The 24,428-nt window shown below is 38.8% G+C and overlaps 2 protein-coding genes across 2 annotated transcripts in view; both read left to right on the top strand.

Annotated features, from left to right (window-relative positions):
- Nucleotides 1-2,089: 2,089 nt before the first annotated feature.
- On the top strand, nt 2,090-2,990 carry LOC108105654 (transmembrane emp24 domain-containing protein 5). Its single transcript, XM_017212343.2, has one exon. The coding sequence runs from the start codon at nt 2,200-2,202 to the stop codon at nt 2,890-2,892; it is 693 nt and encodes a 230-aa protein (XP_017067832.2). The 5' UTR covers nt 2,090-2,199; the 3' UTR covers nt 2,893-2,990.
- Nucleotides 2,991-11,481: 8,491 nt separating this feature from the next.
- LOC108105666 overlaps nt 11,482-24,428 on the top strand; it is a 121,454-nt gene continuing 108,507 nt past the window's right edge. Inside the window, exons 1-2 of the mRNA XM_017212365.2 lie at nt 11,482-11,792; nt 15,751-16,709. The gene's annotated coding sequence lies outside the window, so the exon portion shown is untranslated. The remainder of the gene's footprint in view (nt 11,793-15,750; nt 16,710-24,428) is intronic.

Here is a 24,428-nt window from a genome sequence, read left to right as displayed (position 1 = left end):
TTCGCCACTCTCATCTTTTTATCGCCATCTTAATTTCATCAAATTAAATTGGCTTCCTCGACAGCTTGGTTTTTGATCTTCAGCCACCTGCCACGCCCGTTGCCACGCCCCCACACCTGGCACGCCCCCAGCAAACAATCAACTAAAGCAACACGCACACACACATTGAAATCCATACCACCACATACACAAGCGAACGCACACAAGTGCGCTCCAATGATTCAGGCTCCGGTGCCGGCTACTTTGCAGCTGCCAACGCCTTCTACATTTCACGTTGTAAGACACCCCGCAGAATCTGCACTGCAAAAAATGCTCATGTAAATTCATATATCAAAATATAAATAAAAGAAAATTTCCAATTAAAAATAAAATTATTTCATTTATAAAAATCGTATTATCTAGGAGCAAGCGCGGATTCTTATTTACATATTTGTAATTAACGAAGGCGAGTTTTTCTGTGTAATTTGCTTCCTATTTTTACACCTCTATTCCCTACCCGCCTTTTTCCAACTGCTATCACCTGCAGACGACCCCCGGTAACATTTTGTATGCGTCCTATTTGAAGCTTTCATGCTTCGACTGTGTATTCCAGCCTCTGGCATTTCAACGACGTCGCGAATGCAATTTTTTGCTCTCTCTAAAAAAATATAATGCTGCTGGGTTAAACTAGAGAGGGTGTGAGAGTTCAAAGTCTTCTGGGTGTTCGTCGCAATTTTTTAAAGTAAATAACCAAAAGTAAAGTTCCGAATGGCAGTTAAAATTTGTGAGCACAAAAAAGTAATACAAAGCAAATTACCATCTTTAACTACTTTTTCTGTGTATAGAAATATTCATTACAAATTAAAATTAACCATTTTGTAATCAGGTACAGTTTAATTTAATATTAGAACTTATTTTATTTAGTTACTCTGTTTGTAAAAATTTTAAAAGAAATAAATTAGAGCTTAGAATACGGGGAAAATTGGAGGAAGCAAGAAAAAGGCTTAAAACGAACAAAAAATCTTATGCAAACAAATGCATCTAAATATGCATACCTTTTTCATGGGTGTGAGTGGGTGTGTTCGTGTATGTGGTGGGTGTAAAGTTTTCTTTCCCAAACGCAAGCATTTGTTGGTTTCACTCCTTTTTTAACCATTTTTTGCTTTCACTAAACTCCAGGAGGTGCGACGTTCATACTCTAACCAGGAGGTGGGTGCTTTATTGGGCTAAAAAGTTTACAATTATGAAGAACTTATTGAAAGGAATAAATAATAATCGAAATCTTTTAAGACGAAAAATATAAAAGTGTTTATAAAAATACCAAAAACCTGAAGCAAAATGTATTTTATATTGTTATAAATATTATTGATTCAAGTTTGATTTTTAAACAAAATTAAGATTTATTTCAAAAGTTTTTCTTTCAGTTCAGTTTTAATTCTTTTCTAAATTTATATTAGTAGAAATAAATTTTACATTTAAGAGTATACGACTTTCTTCAAAAGAACGTAACAATTTCTTTGCTTTCTTTTTGTCTCATGCTGCGTCGCCGACAGTTTTACAAAAAAAAATGAAAGAACTCGACTCGCCTGTTCACCCATTACACTGCCACGCCCACTGCCACTTCCACCAGCTGCCGCCCACCCATTGGCAGCATCAGCAGCAACGGTAGCATAAATTTCCATTACCGTTGACAAATATTTACACATCGACCTCAATTCATATTCCTTTTGATGCTGTTGCTTTTAGTTTTGCCAGTCGGACTGGATGATGGGTTGAGGACGGTAAGGGCGGTATGGGTAGGCAAAAGTGGGCGGGGCACTTTTTGCAATGCCGGAGCAATTGCTGCTGGCTATTAAAAGCTGCATTTAGCACTATTCGCTCACACTATGTCTCTCTAAACACCATATTGAATTGCACTGGAATAAAAATTTTGATTTCCAATGTAAAAATATACCATGAAATATTTTTAATGAACCAATTTTAAGGTATTATATAATCTAACAACTCACACATACTTATTTATTAAATTTTTTTAGTTTTATCTCAGTAGGCAGCAAACTTTAATTGAACTTTTCCCATGTAATTTTTTTCTTATTATTTCTCCCACCATGAGCAGGCTTTTCGTGTAAATTCCACAATTCCACAAACCCTGTAAAACAGACAACCGGTCAACATTCAGTCGAACAATTTGAAGCAAAAAATAGGAAAAACCAACGAAAAATGTTCCAAATCGTTTGTTACATTTGCCTGTTTCTCCTGCTGCATGATTTGGACTTTTCCAATGCTGAGCCCTACAACAAACAACTGACCATTTTTGTCGAGGCTGGGCATCAGGAATGCTTTTATCAGCCAATTACCTCTACCGAGAACATTAAAATCGATTATCAGGTGATATATGGTGGTCTCGGAGAGACTCATATCAATTTTAATCTTATGGATTCGAGTCGTCGTCTTCTGATCAATGAAATAAAACAGGAAAAGGGAAAATGCGATCTGGTGGCCAATGAAACTGGGACCTATAAGACATGTTTTGATAACACTATTAGCACCTTCAATCAAAAGATTGTTGCGTTCACCCTGGAAGTGAGACCTGCTGACCGAGAGGAGCGGGAGTTTCGAGATATGCACCGGGAAATGTTAACAGATTACCAATTTGATATGGCTTATACCGCTATCAATAATTACATGGGTAAGATCCATGTAAATCTTATGAGAATCGGGCAAACTCAGCATTTCATTAAAGCAATCGAGGCCAGGGACCGCAATTTGGCCGAATCCACTTTCGCCAGGGTTAACAAGTGGTCTTGGGCCAACTTATTGGCGATGATATTCGTTGGCTTCCTTCAGGTGTTGATGGTTAGAAGTATTTTTCATACACACGGCACCTTTTACAAGTTTTGGAAAAGCTTTTAAAGTTTTTCAGTAGTCTTTGGAAATATTTTTGAATGAATAAAATATAAACTATATTTGTAAAGGTAATTAGGAAATAGGAAATTAAACCGCTAAAATCCTTGAAAGAAGAGTGTTTTGAAATTATAAATCCTCAAGTTCCTATACCTGTTCTTTGGATTACTAAGAGGTCTCTTCCTCATTTAGCTGCTCCTTGTGTCTGCTTCCTTCTAACAGCAATTTGCGCTTCTTGTGTTGAATTTTTTCCCGCTTCTTGGGCTTGGCTTTACCTTCTTCCACGCCCCTTTTTCGTTCGTTCTTTACAGGAGGGCATTGTTGGCGTAATTAACAACTGCGGCTCCCGTTTGCCATTGTTTACTCAGTGGCAGCCAGCGTCGCAGTGTTAATTACTCCCCGGCGTCCCGGTGACTGCTGAACAGCCCCGTCTCTTAACCCTCGTGTGCCCGGCGTTCTCCTGGGGGTCCCACTGACACAGTGGCTCACTTAGCCTTCGAGCTGCTTTCCTGTGTGACTTTTGGGCGAGGCGAGTAGCGATGACAGGTCTCCCCGGCGGAGTTCAAAAGGTACAAATTAAAGCGCCACCTGTGGCCAGTCAAGTGCCCCCAAAATGCAGGTGTACTTCCTCATATATGTTGTCTGAGTGATTATAACAAAGAATATGCTCTGGACAAACTTTACATTGAATTCATTGGGTTTAGCCCTGGAAGAGACTGTCGGGTACCTTTAAAAATGGAAAACAGGCAAAAGATAATCACGAAATCAGCATCCCTATTAATACTAACATTAATATATCTATAATTATATATTGGTCTTAAGTGTGTAACTTTAATTTGAGTATTTAAAATGTCACTCCATCCATATTAATGTCGGTTGGCGGTCACGCCCAAACATGGGCACACTCACGAACCACCACTTGTTCCCGCCATGCAAGGAATCCATCCAGGAAAAAGTTCCCAACGAAAAAAGAAATTGCTTCACACATGTATGCTTATTTCTTGGCAATTTAACGAGCTTTATGGGCAGTTTTACTTTACACTTAAGTGGCGTTTTAAAGCCTGAAGGGAAACGCATTCGAAGGAGGACCAACGATCGTTTATCAGTGCCAGAGGAAATGCAAAAGAAAAGCTGCTGTTAATTTAATTACGCCGACTGCAAAGGCTGCACAATCGTAAAAAAGACATTTAATTGCAGCTGCCAAACGATGCAAAGGCGGCGTTGGCCATTTTAACGATCAAATTATGGCCGAGAAGGAGTTGCCCGCCGCCCAAAAAGAGAGAGAAGTCACAATTGCAGGCAGATATTCCCGGCAGATAATGTCCTGTCCATTTTTGCCATGGCGCCAGCTGTCATCGTCCTTCAGCCCTAAAATCCCCCTTTTGGCCAGCTTAATGGGATGAGAAGAACCGGGTGACAAATGTATTTAAAGTTTTCCCCACAACCTATATCGCTGCATCTGCCTGACTGCCAGTATGGAAACTCAACCTTCAGTCCAAGCAAGAGCTTATAGCTAAGTAATCGCCTTTAACATAGATAAAATGTATTTTGCACAAATTGAAAATATAAATAAACAAAAGCCAGCAGAGCATGTATTTTGCAAAAACAGACGAAGGCGTCGATTGACAAAATATTAATGAAAAAGTCACACAAATGAAACTCAATAGCTGGGGGAGTACACTGACACATTAGTTTAACATAAAAACATTCACGTTTCGTTAATAAGAAAATTATTCACACCAGTTAAGTGATAAATGATTTATTTATAAAATTTTATATTTAACTAAACTTTTGGTATTTTTCAATTTATTTAATTAATAGGATCAAAAATAAAACCAGTTTTTCTTTATGTAAGGACAGAAAACCAACCATAACGACAACTTAATACTGGTTTTGGATGCACAAAAGACATCAGGTGAAGAAGGGGTGCACAGAGCAAGGAATAAATACATGAATATGTAAAGATAAAACTATGTTTTAAGACAGAACTTGAATAGAAATGATGACAGCAACAGAAACCTAAACAACATACGTAGTTAGATTAGGTCTCTAAAGGCTCTGTGGGAGACGGCATGCAAAAGAAGCCAAAAATGAAAGTTTTTAATTGCATTTTGTTCACTGAAATTATTGAGCAAGTAAAGAAATTTAAGAACACCAGTATCTTTCCTTATAATTTTCAATTTGATGAAAATTAAAAGCGTTTGCCTACGAAAGCAATGTGTCAATAATGGAAATACTTTGCTTTACAATTGAAAATATAACAGGATTATGTCGTTTGCATCATCGACAAGAGTCGCAGCATAAAACATCATACCCCTTTAATTTAGTGTAATAAAATTTCATCTAATCTGCATTTACGCCCTAAAAATTCCACTTTTTGCCATCATAAAAGTGGTTCCTTGTCAAAAATTGGAATTATTCTTTTTGAAATAATTCCTTTATCTTTTTATAACAAATATTAACGCCCAAGTGATATATTTTTAGCAGCTAATTTGTGATTCCATTTTATCAAAAAGTAACATTGTTCCTTTTTTCAGTACGCTTTTCCTCCACACGAGTCCTTAGTCTTTTATCTCGAAAGCAATCCCATTAAGAATGCAAGTTGTGAGTTCATAAGAAAAGGAAAGAAGCACGGGACTTGTTCATTATGCATGACAACTGACATATCAAGACATATGGTGTAAGTTGGTAGGAACCTTAACACCCCACCGACCTGCTCTACTTTCATTCCCCGCTCCGCGCCCGTACTTATTCTTCCATTTTAGGGGGCGTTTTAATTGCAAACTGGCACACAAGGAACCCATTTCCATTGCCTTGGCAGTCGCCTCTAATATTGCCTTCCGACCATGGCCATTAGGGGCGGTCAAGTGGCCCCCTTTTCCGCAACCTCCACAACCTCTCTCCCGCCAACAATCAAGGGAACAAATTGGGTTACTGCTCAACTGTCTGGTTAATGGCTACAATGACACAATTAATTGCATGTTGGCGGCCATTTGCAGCACTCGAGAGCCTCAGCTGCCGCCGCTGCCAATGTGAATTAAGTTTTGTGCAAAAATTTAATATGCGGCCAATGCTAAAAATAAATTACTAATTAGTTTGGGGATGCCTTCAAGGCAAGGCCACTACTGACAGCGGCAATATCGAAACCGGAACAGGCCAAATCAGAATATAGCCGCCAATGATGACCTGCAATGTAATGACCGTTATTGAGAATGGTCTAGGACTTTAAAGTCTAAAAATATTCGTTTTTAAAGTAAACTAGTAAAGAACTAATTATTTTGCTCTTAATTGTTGAAATTTCCATGATTTGTATTAAATTTTAAGTTCTTTTTGGTGCTTTACAAAACTGTTTTTTAAAAAATCATGATGTAATAATTAATTTTATATAAATTAAAAACATTTCCAGGAGTACAAGACCCATACAAGTTTTTGAAGTATTTATTATTTGTGTTATACGTCAGGTTATTTGTCATTTTCCTAGGAAATTCATTTATATAAATGGATTTTTAAACTGCAGAAAAAGTTTTCATATGCATAACTAACCATCACTCAAGTGAATTTCATAAGTAAAATAACTAAATTCAACCGAACTTTGTGGGCATACTATTCAGGGAAACCTGTTAATAACTTTCGCCTTAGTCTCCCATGAGGCGATATCTCACATATACCCTTAACCCTTCTTTTTCGATCTGCCGGCGCCTGAATGTCCTGTCCCGGGTCAAAGCATACTTCCTGCGATTGTATTGTGTTTAGCCGGGATATGGGAAGCTGAATAAGAACGGAGCGCTTTAAACTGCAAAAAGCTTTTGCCCTTCAGTCGGTCGGTTCTACATTTTCCTCCGATGGGAAACTTTGCCAGCAGAAGGCAGCTCATAACAATGAAACTTTGCACGCTTTGGCAATTATGTGAGTGGGCCAATACACACACATATGACCCTATATCCTTTGGCAAATTAACCCACTTCTGCTCTGCCATCCAATGTTTTCTTAGCTGCGTCTGCAGTTGTACAATTTTCATTCCGTTTTATGGAGAGTGTTTTTACTTTTCTTTGCCTCCGCTCTCTAACTTTCTTAGGTATGTTGCGTAAGGTTCCAAGCCAATTGGCCAACTTTTGTTTAGTTTCCATCGAGCTTGAACAAGATTTAGTCCAGTCTGAGAAGTCCTTTGATGGGGTTTTCTTTACACCCCTTGGAAAGTGCATTTCAATGTTGAGTGAATTTATGTATCACATATATTTTTGCTTTACCGCTCTGCCTGGGTCAGCGTGTAATATGCAAAGGAATTCCTGCACGCAAATGGATTAAGTGTACCATGAATATGCAACTTTTGGCTGGTCACTCAAGAAAATTTGCATTTTTCCTACCGAAATTGCAGTTTGGCATGAGCGTTGCAAAACAAAAAAAAAACAGAAACAAAATTGTGCCCTCAACTGGTGGCTCATTAAAATGCTTTTGAGTCACCAAAGTCAAGTTGCTAATGGTGCGCTCTCAAACACATAGAAAGCTGGTAAAAGTTGGTAATGCGTTGGCCCGTCAAAAGCTTGCCACGAATTTTCCTCTTCGCAAGTCCAAGTAAAGGAGTGACCAAAGTCAGCGAATCGCACGACTGAACGCCAACCAAATTACATTGGCCATAAAAAACTAAACGAAAAACCAAGTGTGTGTGCCTTTGTTAGCTTCTGCATTTAGCGGCTATTAAAATGTTGTAAGTTGCCAGCCACAGATAACGAGCTAAGGCATGAAAAAAACCTGACAGCGCCAGCCGAAAAAGCTTTGCAGTGAATTAAGGCTTTAATAAATACCCATTAACAGGATAAGGGTAATCTAAATTGATTTGGTGTTAACATAGTTGAAAGCCGATTACCTTTTGTTTTTATTTCTTGAAACTTATTATTTTCCCATTAAAATAATTTTCTACATCTTTAAGCTATATCTTGTTATGAAAAGTTTTTATTCAATTATGATTAACTTTGGCTAGACAATACTAATCTCTCTCTTAGTAAAATTATTTAATAGTACAAAATTAAGTTTTAAGAAATTAGTTTCCTTAACTGATTGAAAATGTAATAACATCTGTTAGTTATCAAAATCTTGCCTTTTTTGTAATAAAATTGCATAGCCTCTTACACGCGACCAGCTTGAAGGTTTTAACCCACAAAAGGACTGGGACAAGATAGTTTGTTATGCCTCCCTTCGGAACCATTCGTCTTGTCCTTGCCCGTGTTCGTGTCCTTCGCCTAATGCGTAAATGCCTAATGAAACGTATACCAGCCAAAAAGCGAAAAGAAGTTTCGCCGTTTAGCATAGGACCGCCCACATTTCCCGGTTATTTCCTAGGGAAAAGCCCTACAAGCCAGACGACAAGCTCAACTAAGGCGAGGACAATAACGACAGCGACAAGGACAACGGAGCAGCTAGGATGCACCGATGCAACGCTGCCAGGATGCTGCCGCCCAGTGACAATAATTTAATTTAATGTGTTTGCATGCAGCAACAACAAGAACAACCTTAACCGCCGAGGAGGATGCCGTTCTGGGGCCCCAAGATAACTCACAATTTGTGGCCGCTGCAACTTGCGACTTGCAACGCACATCTTGCAACACGCCAATGGCAACAGCAATGGCAGCCAAAGGCGAAATTTATGGCTCCTTCCGTTCGCAATTCCCTTGCCTTCTGAAAGGGACGGAAAATTCATGCTGAAATTATTAGTGTAAACATTTTGCATTTAATTAATAATGCGAGCAGCCCACTGCAGCGAAGCAGCGTTGACAGCCGTGGTTAAAAAAGTATGCAACCAAGTTGGGCCCAACTTTGTTGCCAGTAATGCGATAATAATGAGCCATCGACGAAAATGGCTATGCTGATATATATTTGAATAAATTTATTGGCCTGCAATGTGATTATAGAACAAGTCAGAAGATTTAACTTAGAACTTTCAACTCAAAGTGTAAGAATGATGATAACAAAATTTTTAAGAGCCAAATTTAGTTTTTTAATAAACATTCGAACTTTTTTAAATCATTCAGGTGTTTAAATATTTGTCAGTGACATAATCATTCCTTAACAGCAAGGCCACTTCCACACGGAATCTGAAGAGGGGTTGAATGCTATTGATGATTCTCAGAACAAGCCTACCCCAATGAGAACTCAATTGCCAACGACTTAAATAGCAAAAATCCCAAGCTCCCAATTCGGCTTTTATCTCGCCTTTCTTCGCTTATGGGAAGGCATAAATTGTCTGGACATTTTCTAGACATCATAATATAAAGCCTAATAAATAAGCGACAACAACAAACAAAGAAATGAAAATCAAAATAAGCTTTTGGCAAGTAGCAAGAAAAGCAGAACCAACTTAAAGACGGAGATTGTTGTAAATTGAAACGAGGAAAGGTAGGTAAAATAGGGAGCTCAAATGCGAAGTAATGAGCATAAAAATGCTAACAGAACCACAAAGGAGAGACAATAAGGTGAGGGGGTTGTGAGTAGGTGCCAAGACGACCGTAAATCTTTTTGTGACGCTTTCAAGGTAAAATAACAATTTAAGTTTATTACTCGGATAAAAGACAGCAGTAAGAAAAAACTCCACCTAGTAAAGGGGGACAACTGGGAAAAAAGGAGACACAGCACTGACCACGCAGGAGCTGATGCTGGAAAAACCCCCTCACAAATCTATGATATATGACAGAGAGAAATGTGCGTCAGTTGCCAGGACAGCTGTAAGGATTTGTTCGTCCTTACTTTCAGCTTTTATTTCATTTGTCCCACACACAAAAAGCTTCCTCAACGCCAGAGTGGAGGGCGAAAAATAAAGCAATGTCGACGATACTGGGGGTGGGAAAATGTTAAGAAAGTCTCCGAGTCGCTCTTTTATGTAGATTGTCACAGTTGTTGCTTGCTCTTATTTCGTAGTATCTTTTTCTAACAAATCTCAAAGATTATGACGGCTTGATACAAAATTAACAGGCCAACTACCATAGCAAGTTGGTCCGAGCAAACAAAAAGTGGGAAAAAAGTAAGTTTCCTTTTAGTGACTCCCAAAATTTCTTCAAAAGGGAAGTCGGTTTACTTGGCCTTCAGGATTCCCTTCAGGGTCACACATTTTAGGAATTTCTGGTAGTTTTTATTAAAATACACATGTGAAAAACGAATATACCTGGAACGGGTATAACGGGTAACGGGTAAACGAATATGTGGCTGTTAAGTTCAAAAAGTTCAAAATATATCCCAAATTTTTCACTGTGCAGACTGGAGACACCTGTGCGGTGGCTACCACATTTTTGGCCAGGTCCGAATTGAGTGGAGCGATGTGGAGTGGAGTGAACTGAAGGGCATTGGTGTGAGCGAAACATGTGCGCCACTTAATGGCCAAAAGCAGTCGAAGGAAGTGGAGCAGTAGACGGCTTGACTGCCAGCTACTGGATTGCTCTGCCACTTTGACAGAGTGCTCCATGGACACGGAGCGTCCCAGTTGCTTCCCCTGCTCCCTCCCGCTGACAAATCACAATTCGATTGTCTCTACGTGTCACTTACAGGACACGGGGGCTGCATTTAGGCAGCGTCCTTCCATTATACAATCAAGGTGCCACCTCCCAATTTTTCCTGCCATTTTCCCCTCGCCGCTTTCCTCGGGCAAACAAAGCAGTTAATGGCTTGCAAGTTGAAACAGCGCCTGTGTGTGGATTTTGGCCCTGCTCCACTGATTTTCCAGGGCCTTATATCAGTTTTAATGTCCTGGTTTTTGGCCACAGCCCGCTGCCATGGTTGCCATCCATGTGGTTTAATTAGCGCTGTCTGCCAGTCAACCATGTGGACAAATTTGTACATTGGCCACCGTAGAGCGTTTAGGCTAGCTTTTCATTTGCCTTCCAAACCGGTATTCGAGGTTCAGGTTTCGAGTTCATTGATTGCCTTTCAAGGCAACTGTGATTAGGTATTGTGTGGACTTCGATGCTATTGGGATGACTTTTTTGTGATTTGTCTCTAATATTTTTTGCCTTCAAAATAATTCTCTTCGCACTATTTCCTAGTAAATATATTATTATTTATGCATTATACAATAAACATTAGAATTTAATTACAAATTATTTTTTATTTATTAAAAACATAGTAAGGCTATATAATTTATTGAAGTTTTTACAGTTTGTAGAGTTAAACACACATAGGCCTTAAATGAATAGATTTTATAATAAATAAAAACCAAAATATGCAACATAGAACCACAGTTTAAATATATAAGCTAAACCATTTCAAATGGTAAACAAAAACTAGTTGAAAGCTCAAAAAGCTCTCTCCCAAAAAGTGTTCTTTTCATCCCGCTGAATGTGGACTTCAAGCTCAGGAAAACTCTCTTTCCCCAACCGATTTCTCTTACGGTAAAAGCTTTCCCCAAAAAGCTCTTGCAGGGATGCTGTAATAGGCAGAAGTTCGCTGCCAACATCCTCGGATCTCTGCCGCCACTCCGGACAGCTTCGTTCGCTCCTCGATTTTTTCGTCCTGGCCTCGTCGGTTTTGGGCCTGATGTTGTAGTAGGTCTGGCCACCGTCGAAAGGCTGGCTAGTTAACCACGGCGTTTCAGTCAAGCTCCAGCATCCGTTCACAGAGGCGGCCCGGTGCTGCTACGCTCTCCAATAAATCCCAGAGACGAGCAACGCGTACGGTCGGTTGGTTGTCTGTGTGTGTCAGTGGGTGAACAGTGCGTATGAGCGATTTTCGGTGGCACTAAAGGAGGCCCAAAACGAACCGGTGGACCTTAAAGTTGTTGGGTAAACAACGAAAAGTCGGTTACGCGTGGCGAGTAACGGGTTGCGGATTGAATAAACAAGACCAAGAGCGAATGGAAAGTGCACAAACTGGAAACAGGAAAAATCCAAAAAAAACTCCCAGAATCTAAGAAAAACATTGCCAAAAATGTAAGCTCAGCTGAAATGTGTTTTCAGTAAGAAAGCCTTTTATATTAAATCAGATATACTTCCCTTCTATGCAATACAAATTCTTGATTTGAACAACAAACGAAAAAAATTAATTCAAAAATTGGTAAAAAATTAAATAAAAACCAATTCAATTGAAAGTAAATCGAATACAAAAATTAACAAACTGAAGAAAGTAAGAAAGTAAAAGAAAAGTAAAGTTAAGACATTTTTCCACACAAATTTGTAATAAAATAAATCATTAAGTAAAAAGCATTTTGAAAAATGTATTTTTCATTGAATAACAAGAACCTAAATACAAAATGATTTCTAATCAACAAAATATGAAACGTAAGGCATCCGCCCAAAAAAAAGTTTAATAAAATATCAAAGCACAAAGTAAAAAGTCGAGATGAATTTGAATAAGTATCAGAATGAGTACAAAATATTCTAAATTGTTAAAAGCCATGCACTTTTTTTTTAACTACAAATCTATAACCCACAAAAGAAAACCCAAAATGCAAATCAGTAAACAAAATTCAAATTTAAAAAGGAAAAATTATTATTTCTGGCAGCACAGTTAGTTTCGCCTGAAAAACTTTCCGGTCTCCGGTGCAGAATTTTACTGATAAATTGTAAAATATCTCTCTCCGGCACCGAATTGTGTTCGATTTTCAAGTAACCGAATAGTTGCCATAGTTTTTGCTCTAAATGCCGAGCGAAGGCCATAAAAACATATTGGCAACATTTCAAACTCTCCAAAGTTCTTTTACCTTTGGCCCAGTGCAGGACCCAAAACAACAGCACACAAACAAACAAACAAACAGACTCTGACAAACAAAAACCATTTCGCCCAATAAATCATTGAGGAAAAGCAGCAAGAGCAGCAGGAAAACTTGTGAAGAAGACGAAACTTTCTTGTTTTATATATAAATTTTTGTGAAAGGAACTGTGAGCAGCAAAAGTTGAGGAAGTCATATGAATTAGTTTTGGAATATGGCCGGATAACCTGACGTTTGAGCAATGTTGCCTGAGCGACAGGATGGATTTTGATGGAAAACTATTTACTAAGAAATTTGCATCGATTTCTCTGCGGTGATATTGATGTGCATTCAAGATGGCTGAGTTTTCAGAGAAGAAAACTTAATTTTCGTGTGCAATCTCCAGGGATAAATCAAGTAGCAGGTTCGTTTACCTAATCGCAACACATTCGCAAAGCCATCTGGCCCGAAATCGTAAAGTGGCCAGCAGACAGCAGACGCCCTGCAGGATATTTGAACTGGCCTCTGAAAATTCTGGGCCATCGTCTCTCTCATCAACTTAAATTGTGGGAAATTAATCAAGTTGAAAAGGTTTCTTCTGGTCGGGCTGCGAAGACGCCTCAAAAGATTGCGCCTCCATTTTCGGGGCGGTTCGGTTTTGCCCTTTGTCTTCTGTTATTGTTATGGCCTCCAAAGTCTGGCTCTGACTCACAAGACGAGTCAACATGCGAAGGGCGAACCTTTTTTGTTGATGCAAAAAAGCCTTTGCTTTGCATTCAAGCGGAAATTAAACAACTGCACAGAGAGAAAGTTTTTGAAATTGGCAAAATACATTAAAAAGAAGAATATTTTTTTAATTCTTGAATCAAACGTTAATACATCAAAGTTAATACAGGATTTTACAGTCTGAAAGTGAATACCCAAACCATAATACCCAGAAGCCATCCAAAAACAATATTTTTAAATTCCCGTTGTAAAAAGTGGAGTTCTTTACTTTTTTCAACCCGCCACTGCGATATTATCTATATTTGACACAGAAATAATTGTCCGTCACTTTTAAATGTCACTTTTGGAATTGAGCTCTCAAAGGGATGAGAAATTGATACATGTTTTTTTATGTGTGCTTTACAAGGCAGTGAAAGCAGAAAGCCGTTGGGCGATTTTCCCCACATTGCTCAAATTGAAATTGTGTTCCTGGAAGCCTGGGGGCCATCAGCCCATACACAAATACACACACACACACAGACACAGGCAAAGGACACGTGTAACACTTTCTGCAAAGAAAAAAATGGACCTTAAAGCGAGTCTTAAACGCAAGCCAGAGTTTCAGTTTTTTTTTGCCTTTCTGGGTCAACGCCTGGTTGACATTTTAGCCCGGGCACAGAGTTCATGGAAACCCTTTTTTAATTAATACAGTCTGTGCAGCAGCAGCAGCAGTAGCAGTACGAGTAGCAGCCCCTCTCCAGTTGAAACCTCATTAAAATGCGTTCGAAAATGAGACCGCAGACTGTGAACATTTTGTGTTTGTGCAGCTCTCTGGCTGCGATGGCTTTAAAAGCGCGAAATCATAAAACGACAGTTGATGAATTTTTATTATCTGTATTTTTTATGGCCCCCTCCCTTCACACCCGGTACTCTCAGGTATTTAATATAATTTAATTAATTAGTGCGCTTGAAAATATGTCACCGGTTCTGAAAGGCTAATGAAATATGGAGCCTCATTAGCAGATCCGTCAGAGAAAAGAGCTCAATAGCTGATTCAAGTATTTCCCGATTATATTTAAGCAGATTGTGTGCGTTCGAAGCTATATAGTCAAAGTGCAGCTCGTCAAGTGTGCAATTCTCATTAATAAACCAAATGTAAGCTCTTTAAAATATGTATATACGAGTATGTGTATGTTTACATTTACACAAACCGTTTGACTGGGAAATTATTATTTGATTGAGACTTAACTGAAACTAATTGCCAGCAGTTTGACTTCGATTCGGAAATATTATTCATCAATAAATTCAATGAAACAAAACCCACAATTTGATTTATTTGTGACCGGTATTAATTTGTTTGGCTCGAAATTTTCCAAGCAAATATTGAATGTAAGCACAACATTTTCCGTTTAATCCCCATTACATTTTACGTCATTCCAGGCCATAAAGGAACACAAGTGCATATAATATATTTGCGTCGCGCAATTTCCAAATAAACCATTTACATTTCGCGTTGGCAAAAAAACCATCAAAAATAAATGAAGCATAAATGCCAAGAGCACACGCAGGAGAGAAAAAAATGAAGAAAATTCGTCGAGACCGAGAGAAATGTGAAGGGGGCGAAGTGATTTAATTTTTCTGTAATTTTCTTTATGGTTCCTTTTTTTATTTTGTAAATCTCCAAGCGACAAACAACGGTGGAGCATGGAGCGTTTTCAGGGGGAGAGTAAATAGGTTTTGCGAGGAATTAGAAACACGAAACGCCATTTGGCGGCAAAAATAACCGGAAGGAATTATAGCAGGCCTCTAATACTGTCTCTTTTCCACTCAGCATGCCCCATCTCGTTCTAATGCCAGCATCCGCGAAGAGGAAATTAAATGTTTTACTGTCTGCGGTGAGAGATGAGAACACAATTATAATTTCATGCAGGCGACAGCAGGAAGAAAATGCTTGGAATAAAATCAGTGAAAATGGAAAACATTTTCCCATTTTTCGCGGGCTTGTGGGAGTTGCATTTTGGTTTCGTGAAACTGTTTCCATACATACCAGGCCATGTCCTGTTAAGAGGATCAGTGGAAAAGGCGAAGGAGCATGAGGGAAATGGCGGGCAGAGTGTGAGAAACTGAAACTGTAAGGCGGAAGCGTGAAAATTAAGTAATATGCGTGGAGCAAAGCGCTGGGTATTAAATTAAAAAGGAAATGAAATGGCCATCAAATGGAATGGGATCTGGGCTATAAAGACAAATTGCTTTCAGTCACAATAAACACAGTACTTAAGAGAAATTCATTTTCACTTAAGTTTCCTTAAAAATTATATATTTAAGGTAGAAAAAGACAATAGGTTTTAAAAGTTTATTTTAAGGAATATTTCCGTGAAATGAAAATAAAACTTTTCCACTTACTAAAACTCACATACGAAATATATTTTACTAATTCAATTTTTCCTTCCATTTTCTCTTTCCTTTTCCATGTTCCTTTTTCCACACCACAACAGAAGCATCAACATCAACCGGAAATCAACTAAATTGTCGTCACTCCAATCAAGTGGAAATTTGATTAAAAAAAAGGAGAGCAGGGTGGCCAAAGAAAAAGAATTGAAGGGAGAAAAGAGGAAAAATTTGATAAATTCAAAAGAAAAGGCAATAGACGAGTGCGGAAGGAAAATAGAGTGCGGGTCTATCGAAAGGTAGCAGCAAAGGAAATCAACACGCACGCACATGAACGAGTTTGTTGCACGGTTGCGGCAAAAAAACATTAAAAATCAGCGGAGCGTAAAACTTACACAAAGCTTGAAAAAAAATCCAGAATCCCACGTGAACAAAGAGGATGAAAAAAATAAATACATAGCTACAGTAGAAATAAAAACACAAATACAACAGAGTAACGAAGTGAAAGAACAATTTTTAGTGGAAAAAATTAAAAGATTTCACTTGGAGAAAAAAGAAACTAAGCCAGAGGAAATTGAAAGGCGAACAACAAGGGCGAAACAGCTGACGGCCAGGACATATAACGTCTTTCCTCTCCTTTGGGCTAGAGCACGAAATTAAGTGCAGATTATCAGAAGATTATATTTTAATAGCATTTCAAGCTGTTTCCTTTGGCCAACAAAGGCGAGACAGGACCTCCCAGGACTCGCAAAGCAGCAGGCTGACCCTGGAGCTAATATATATGTGTGTGTGTGTGTGTGTGTGCTACAAGTGCGGCTTATTGCATGATTACCGCCAAAGATTTTTTCGGGACTCCGCTACAGGATTCTGAGCCCGGGAATAGCTAAGCAAACATATAAGCGTGCCAGAAATTGAAATTAAAGAAGGAATTAGTGTCGCGAGTGTGTGAGTGTCGGCTTAATAAATATTATGTGCTAGTGCCAGTGAGTGTTTGTACACTGAAAGCCAAAAATCGAGTATACGCAGGGTGGCCCAGCCTTAAGAAAGCTGCTGAGAATAGCAACAGGTATGCGCAAGATTCTATCTTATCTATTTACACACAGACTCCTCTATTAAGTGGTTGTAGTCCTTGCAGTCTGCTTAATATTTCCCATTTATTGGTTCCTATTAGAAATATTCTTTCTACTTTTGAAACCACAAGAATATATTTTGGTAAAGATTGTTTAATTTTCTTAAAGCATTTCTTGTATTTATTTTTGCAAACAAAAGAAAGAATTCAGCATAAAACATGTTTTAGTGCAAAGGAAGCTATTCCCCAAACATAATTCTGTGCGAATTCAATTTCTTTCTCACACATCTACCCAAAATATTCGTATCCTTTTAGTACCACAGAAAATATTCAGCAATTTCCCAGACTCGTAATTTCCACTTGCTTTATTCGCACAATCCTCCGCAATGTCTGCAAGTCATTTAGGAAGCCCTTTTCGCTATCCGCCAAATCCTAAGCCACAACAACTTCGTGGCCTGCACTCGACTGTTAATTAATGCCAACCAAGTTTCCGCTGCAGCATATTTAAAAACGCATTAGCTCTTTTGGCCGCCTTTGCAGCTTAGGCTGTCATAATTCTAACCAAGCATTAGGGAGCATAAAGAGCGCAAATATCCTTCACACACACATACGCGAATTCAGCGGCGTATTCTTGTAATTACTTTAAATGCAAACGAACTCGCTGCTCTGTTCTTTTCTGCTGTTGAATGGAGGAGCATTTTCTTTTTTTCGGTCGGTGTCCTCGGTCGGCATGTGTTGCTAATTTCATTTTGCGGACAAAGTCACAGTGGGTGAAATTTTCTGGTGGGTCTACGTATGGCCACTGCCATTAAGTTGTAGGAGTCACAGACCGAAAGTTTCATTCACGTCCAGGGATAAGGGCGATCCTGCCATTTCCACATCCACCTGACATAGCAGGACACTTGCAAAAAGTGCTTTTTGTTCTTGAAATGGGTAATAAAAACCATGCACATTTTTTCTGTTAAGTCTTTCAAAGGTAAATCTCTTTTTGTGATGGGAAAAGTTAGTTTACAATGTGATATGAACAACAACCACAATATTACAATGATTTTTAAAATCTATAAAAATGTGTTTTGTTGTTGCATTAATCAGTTTTGTTGTTCGATAAAATATTGTAAAATATTTTGACCAATATTTACTCTTCCACTTATTACATTACTCGTTTTCAGCTATACATTAGAACCAAATTAGACGCAACAAGGAATCATTATTTAAGAAACTTTCTACAAAAGCATGAATATTAGAAAGACCGAAAGCTTTTAGAATATTAACCCCTTCTGCTTGCATTTCTATATCCTACCCTTGGGGGCATATTTTTCTCGAGTGTAATGATGATGAGACCGACTACCTCCCGCTGCCGGAATGGCCCATTGTTGTTTGTTGTTTTAATGTTATTTGCCTGGCTGCCATCGTCGTCTTTGGAATCTGTCACCGTTTTACGTGACAATACAGCTGCAACTTTGTGTCCTTAGGTCTGTGGGTGTGATGGTGATTGTGTGGGACTGCGGCGGACCGCTGCGGTGATGCGGTGGCTCATGAAGTGGGTGGTTTCCAGGTGCTTACGGTATTTCTTGGCCGCTCTGCTGACCCTAAGCCAGCTTTCTGTTGTCGCATTGCGTGGCTGCTTACCTGTGGCCTCACCTGACAAAACTTTAACACAAAAATTTCATTTAAAAGTTTCGCTCTCGCTGCCTTTTACCTTCATTTGGACCTACGCCAGATGCTTAAAACTTTCTGTCCCGGGGCATGGCAAAGGAAGGCCCTTCCATTCTTTTATGGCAACTTTAGCAAATGGACATTGAGATCGTTGTATGACTTTCGGTATTTTCTCCGTCATAAATATCGCTGGCAATTTCTCCCTGTCCTCGGACACTCTATTAGCATTGCCGAGGCAAACTCGCCTCCTGCTGAGGACATTTTTAATGTGCCTTCTCCTTTGAAGTTGGGAAAATTTGTTGTGAATGTTTGCGCTGAAAGGAAAATGTCGGAACTTGCTTTTCGAGATCAAAGTTTGCGATTTACCTGAACTATTTTGTATACACGCGCCTGCATTGTTGTAATTAAAGTTAATTTTAAATCTTCAATTGTCGGTTGCGTCTCGTTAAATTCCAAGAATTTTTGCTGTTTTTCCATTTATATACGGTTAAATTGGTTTTTCGGTTTACGCCGAGTAAACAAAAGCCAGTAAATTGTTAAACTGCGTTTTTTACTGCCATCTCAGCTGCACTTAATACGAATATTTATTTACCATCTGTTGTTTTCTCTGTTTGTTGTTACATCTGTCGTCGCGTGACTAATTAAACTGTTTAATTGCATAAATTAAAGTCACGATTGGCATTGCTGGGCATTGGGTATTTGTTTGACATGAAAAGTTGGGCAAATATATCAAGCATGTGTGCGTGCAAATTTCATGATTAAATTATATAATCAAATGCAATAGTCATTTAAATTTCCCGAAATCGTGGAAATTAAACCATTGCAAGAAAGGTATTAAAGTATTAATAGGATATAGGAAATTGCCAAGTATAAATTTGTTATGTAACTTTATTTTGATTTAATATTGATGAAGTGTTGATATATCAGTGACTAATAAATATGCATAATTGATATACATTTAAAATACAATTAATATTTTAAATTGCCTTACTTTAACGATTCGGTGTTGAATTCCCAGTTAGAATTGTAATATTATTCCTCTGAAAAAAAAACAAGCCCAGTAAAAAAACACGTAAATCGCTTTAACTTTGTTCAATATTTATCGACTGGGAATTGATAAGGCCTCGGGTGCATTTCTGTAAAACGACACGCTGTGAAGAACTCGAACTGAAATCGCTCCCTTCAACCGAAAGGGATTCTTTAAAGCACTGCCGTCGCTTCATGACGCACTAAACACTTATTAGACGTTACAGGACGAGGCCCAGGACACGGGATACGGAACTCCGGACAGGGACCCCAGGCAATGGAGCGTGCTGCTAAGGAGTATTCAACTAATAAAAATGTCAAAACGCATGAAGCTGATGACAAGTAAAGCAAAATGACAGCATAGCCGGCTGGGAGAATGGCAGGACTAACGTCCTTCCACAGAAAGAAATATCGGAATTACCTTAGGTTTTTCAAACAAGATATGACATTTAGGTAGGGAATGCTGATAAAGATAAAATTATTGATTTATCGGTTTATTAGATTCAGATTAACATTATTTCACATATTCATAGAAAGCAATTTCGATTTACATTTCTCTCTCTGTAGATCCTGGGCCTTAGATACAGAACAACTTGAATTCATGGCTTGTCGCATGCGGGCCTCGATGTCCCAGTGCGGGCAGCAATTTGCCACACCTGCTGGGAATGTGTGTGTACGTCTATGTGCCTTCTTTCACCACACCACCCTACCACACCTCACATCAACCGGGTTCTTCCACCCACAATCCTAGGTTTTTCCCAGCTAAACTTTCACAATTAAAACTTGGCACTTTCCCTCGTTCGCTGCGCACGCACGATTCGCATTCTCGCATCGCAACGCAACGCTTCAATTTTGGTCCGCTCCCCCACTGTTTGTTTATTGGATTAAGTAGATTTATCATATCAGATGGCAAACGCTGTCTAAATTTATCCACAGCAAAACTGCCTCCACCATTGCAGAAACACATATCCAGCGCCGACGACTTCTCGTTTTTAATTACGCTGTTTTTTCCACTGAGATCACGTACAAAATAAAAAAAGAGCAGAAAGAAATGCGTTTACTGGCAAAAGTTTTCTTTGCTACGTGTCCTGCCAACAGGCATTTTCAATAAATTTTCCTATGCTCGTGGAATTAATAAAAACACAGAAAACTTTTGCACTTGGCCTAGCTGCAGAAGGTCAAAGCTGAGAATGAAAGATAAAAAAAAGGTAAAACAAGTTTAAAACTTAAGCAAAGAAAATAATTACAAGCTCCAGGACTTGTAGAATATTATAAAAACATTTAAGGCGTGAAAAATGGTATTTTCTTGGCTATTTTCTTGATATATTAGATATTCCTACATCAAACTTGTTTTCTTATATCTGGCTTTAATTATTTAAAATATATTTTCATGAACTGGCAGTACATTAAATTTCCAATTGATTCTTCCCCTGTGGAATCTACTCTTGCTTCTTAGTAAAGGAGATTAAGACTTTGTTAAACAACTATATATCATTCGGTCGCTTTCATGTGACACGGTCGCACGACATCAAACATACCAAAAACGCGGCGTATGCGTCATATTAAGTATACGCCCACGCGACACAAGCTCTGTGTGCTGGCCCCAATTTCTCTTCGGAGCTCGAGGCTCGTCTGTTATTTAAACACAACAATTAAAACGATTTTCCCAACACAGAGCAGCTTTGTTGCTACTATTTATTTAGACGCAGGCATGTAGACATAACATTCAGTCCAGGAACAGGAACAAGGAGCACAAAACTCTGGCTGAAGGAGAAACAAATTGAATGAACACGCGCCCCGAAAAGCATTTAATAAACACAAAAGCAACAGCAGCAGAAACAGAAACAGAAACAGTGCCAGAAACTGATGTTTAGACCCGAGAGCGAATCTTGACTGTGGCTGTGGCCCTACTTTTATTTTTTTTTCGGCTTGGGCTTAATGAAATGTAATGATGAGTGGGCGGCCCCAGGGCCCAAAGGGGCGTGGCAGAGACATCTAGACACACACACACACAAAGAAAATGGAAGGAGAAAGTGAGAAAATGGCAGGCCTAGACAGCAGTTTTGATGTAAACTGGAAGTGTAACAAATAACAATGGCAAACTGCGTGGAAACAACAATGAAAATGGGGCTGGGGATTATGTTTATAGAAAGATGGAAGGGGATGGAAGGCACGCATGTACATATTGTTTGTTTTTAAATGTAATAATAAATATGTGTGAATGTACATAGGTATATTGTCGTTCTTTGTTCGACAACGGAAGAAGTTCGACAAATCACATCGAAAACTTTCACAAAATAAAAGAGCTTTCGCTTTTAACTACAGCACTAATGTACACTCACTTCGAAACGTAAAATATAGCTATTTGATGTATGTCCTTATGTACCTTTATAATTAACTTTATTCTTTAATATAGTTATATGAAGTATAAGAATGATATGCAATTTTGGAAGCATTGTTTTAAATTTATAGTTCTTATAATGTATAATTACAACGTAAAGCTTAAACATAGTTTGGATATTTGACTAACCTAAAATTGGGTTAGTCAAAGGGAACGGGAAGAATGGGGTTTACCTTAAGGGTTAGCCCACTTCAAGGGCTCTTTGGTTAAGCAATTTAATGCGCGCACAATTAAGTCAACAACAGCAGCCAGGACTCCACTTTCGGGGTCCTTTTCGTTTCCGTTCTTTCGCTCTCTAGCACTAATTTGCATATGAAACATCCAACCCGCAACAGGAGCAGGACTACCAGCAAATTGGAGCGACATTTTTTATAACCAGGGTAGCCCCCGAGCTGCGCAGTACAGTTAATGTCAACTGCATACGCTCTTCCCATGTGCATGTGTGTATATTTATGTGTATTTCCCTCTTGTCTGCAGTCAATTGCCAACAAAAGTTTTGTTCCCCAACAACGGACGTGCATTTCATTAATCTCTCCCTGGTTTTATTTATTTTTTTCCCTCATTTGTTTCCCCATGCTCCGCAATGGCGGTATTACAAGGAGCAAATCATTTTAAATGCCATATCAGCGTAAAAAATCGTAATTAACGTTAAGTGCTGATTTGTTGGGCACATGAGGGAGTTGCCTTAACTTTTCCACCATTTCAATCCCCTCTTAACCACTGCGGTCGATTGGTTTAATCAGGGCTCTTCGATTGAAGGTTGTATTTCCGCAGATATATTTAACAATTTACATGAGCATTTTTTCTGAGTTATTGAGCATGGAAAATCATTAAAAATGGTAATGATTGTGCACCAGATTAAGGCGGCGGAAATAAGTTTTTAAAAGCCACAAAGCGAAAAAAAATAACCTTTTAAATGACTCTTCCCAAATTTTGATATTTCAGTGGAATAAATAAAGGACATATTTTTCTGTATAGGTTCCATTAAACATTGAATAATGCATTAAATTCATTAATTATTATTTATTTGATAGTAGAAAGTATAATTTTCTATTTCCATTTTCGTTGAATGGATCTGAAAAGTCAGGGTTACAATTTGTTGAACAAGTCAGCATTTGTTACGACTTATCTGGGAGTTCTCCCCCGAAACTCAGTCAGCACCTTGTGCAAACTGTTAACGATCTTTAAACGTCAACTGACACACATTCTCCGATTTGATGTGAAGCAGGGGAAAAGAGCAGGAAAGAGTCGCCAGAGAGAGACAGACAGAGCAATGGCTGAGTGTGCCATGCGTAATGCCAAAATGTTCTACATACATTTAAGTTAAATGCCAGCCATATACAATCCTCTGAGCAGCTCCACTTGGAAATTACGTGACACATTTCTAAGAAAGCAAAACTAATGTCACTGAGCTTTAGAGATATATAGTGGCAAAGTAGGGGGCATTCGGGGGTAGTTTTGGGGTTCTGGCTTGACAAGTTGGCATCATGGAAAAAAGCTAGCCCAAACACTTTAGATGTCATTGTACCGCATTTAGATTGAGTTGCTCTCCAAAGGCAGAAGAAGCAGCAGTAGCAGCAGCAGCAGCCAAAACATAACACCAACTTGAGGAGAGTGCGGAGTGCTTTTGGGGTTATTTTGGAGTGGGTTTCCCGGGCCCACAATTTCCAGCTTTCCACTTTTACGCCCAACTGCCACCGAGTGGTTAGTGTCACTTAAGCCCGAGACTTTGGCACTCGCACATGCAGATGGATGCCAAGGGAGATGGATGGCGAAAATGTTTCCATACGCTCCCTTGGGGTACTCTTAATGTGGCTGGAAATTGGTGTTTTATGGGGATGAGGGGTCAAATTATGCTAGATTTATCAGGTTATTTATGTTCTCTATTGTTGTATTCGCCCATTTAAGCGTTAGGTAATTTAAGTTTAAGTACGATTTTATGAATAACAAAAAGGAAAAATGAAAGTTTTGACTATAGACTAAATTTATATTTCTATCAGTTCCTCACTTTAGTTTCAAGACTACTTAACCCAGATATACACTGTGTTTTCTTAGAGAAATTCCATAGAAATAATAGTTTTTTAATGGCTTTTCTGAGTGTCAAAAGTTTCAACCGAAACCACCTGTCCTTTTTACCAACATTTTGGTTTTGGCTTTCTAACTGCGCACTTGTAAATAATTGTCTATGTAAAGTTATACAGCATCATTGCTGTTGAATCTTCTTCTTCGGCTCCTTTTTGGTCGACACGCCCCCTCAACACCGCCCACTTGTGCTTCCTCTTCTGCATAGGGATTGTAGGGCCAAGCTCTTTGCATGCGTTGTGCATAATTTGAGTGGATTTCGAGGGGTATTCAGACATTCATACATGTGGCAGCGTATTAAACATAAATTTGCAACTGCAGTGCGATAAAATATTTATAAGTCAAACGCAAATGTTTAATGGGCAAACAGACATCGTCCGACGTTGGCTATATCGCCCGATGTTTGCCCCGCAAATAAGCAAATATTTGTGCCCGGCTTTTGGCGCCGGCTAAGCCTCAACCATCAAACACTCCACGCCTGTCAACAATATTATCAATTAAATTTATGAGCCCAATGGGCCCAAATCGCCTCTGCCTGTCTAATGAGACTA

Source organism: Drosophila eugracilis, unplaced genomic scaffold (assembly GCF_018153835.1).
Source record: "Drosophila eugracilis isolate 14026-0451.02 unplaced genomic scaffold, ASM1815383v1 contig_1197, whole genome shotgun sequence".
Classification (NCBI taxonomy): Eukaryota; Metazoa; Arthropoda; class Insecta; order Diptera; family Drosophilidae; genus Drosophila; species Drosophila eugracilis.
This window is presented reverse-complemented; position numbering and strand designations above follow the sequence as displayed.

What these genes read in the sequence shown, in the direction of transcription:
- LOC108105654 (XM_017212343.2), top strand. Translation starts at nt 2,200, where the DNA reads ATGTTCCAAATCGTTTGTTACATTTGCCTGTTTCTCCTGCTGCATGAT.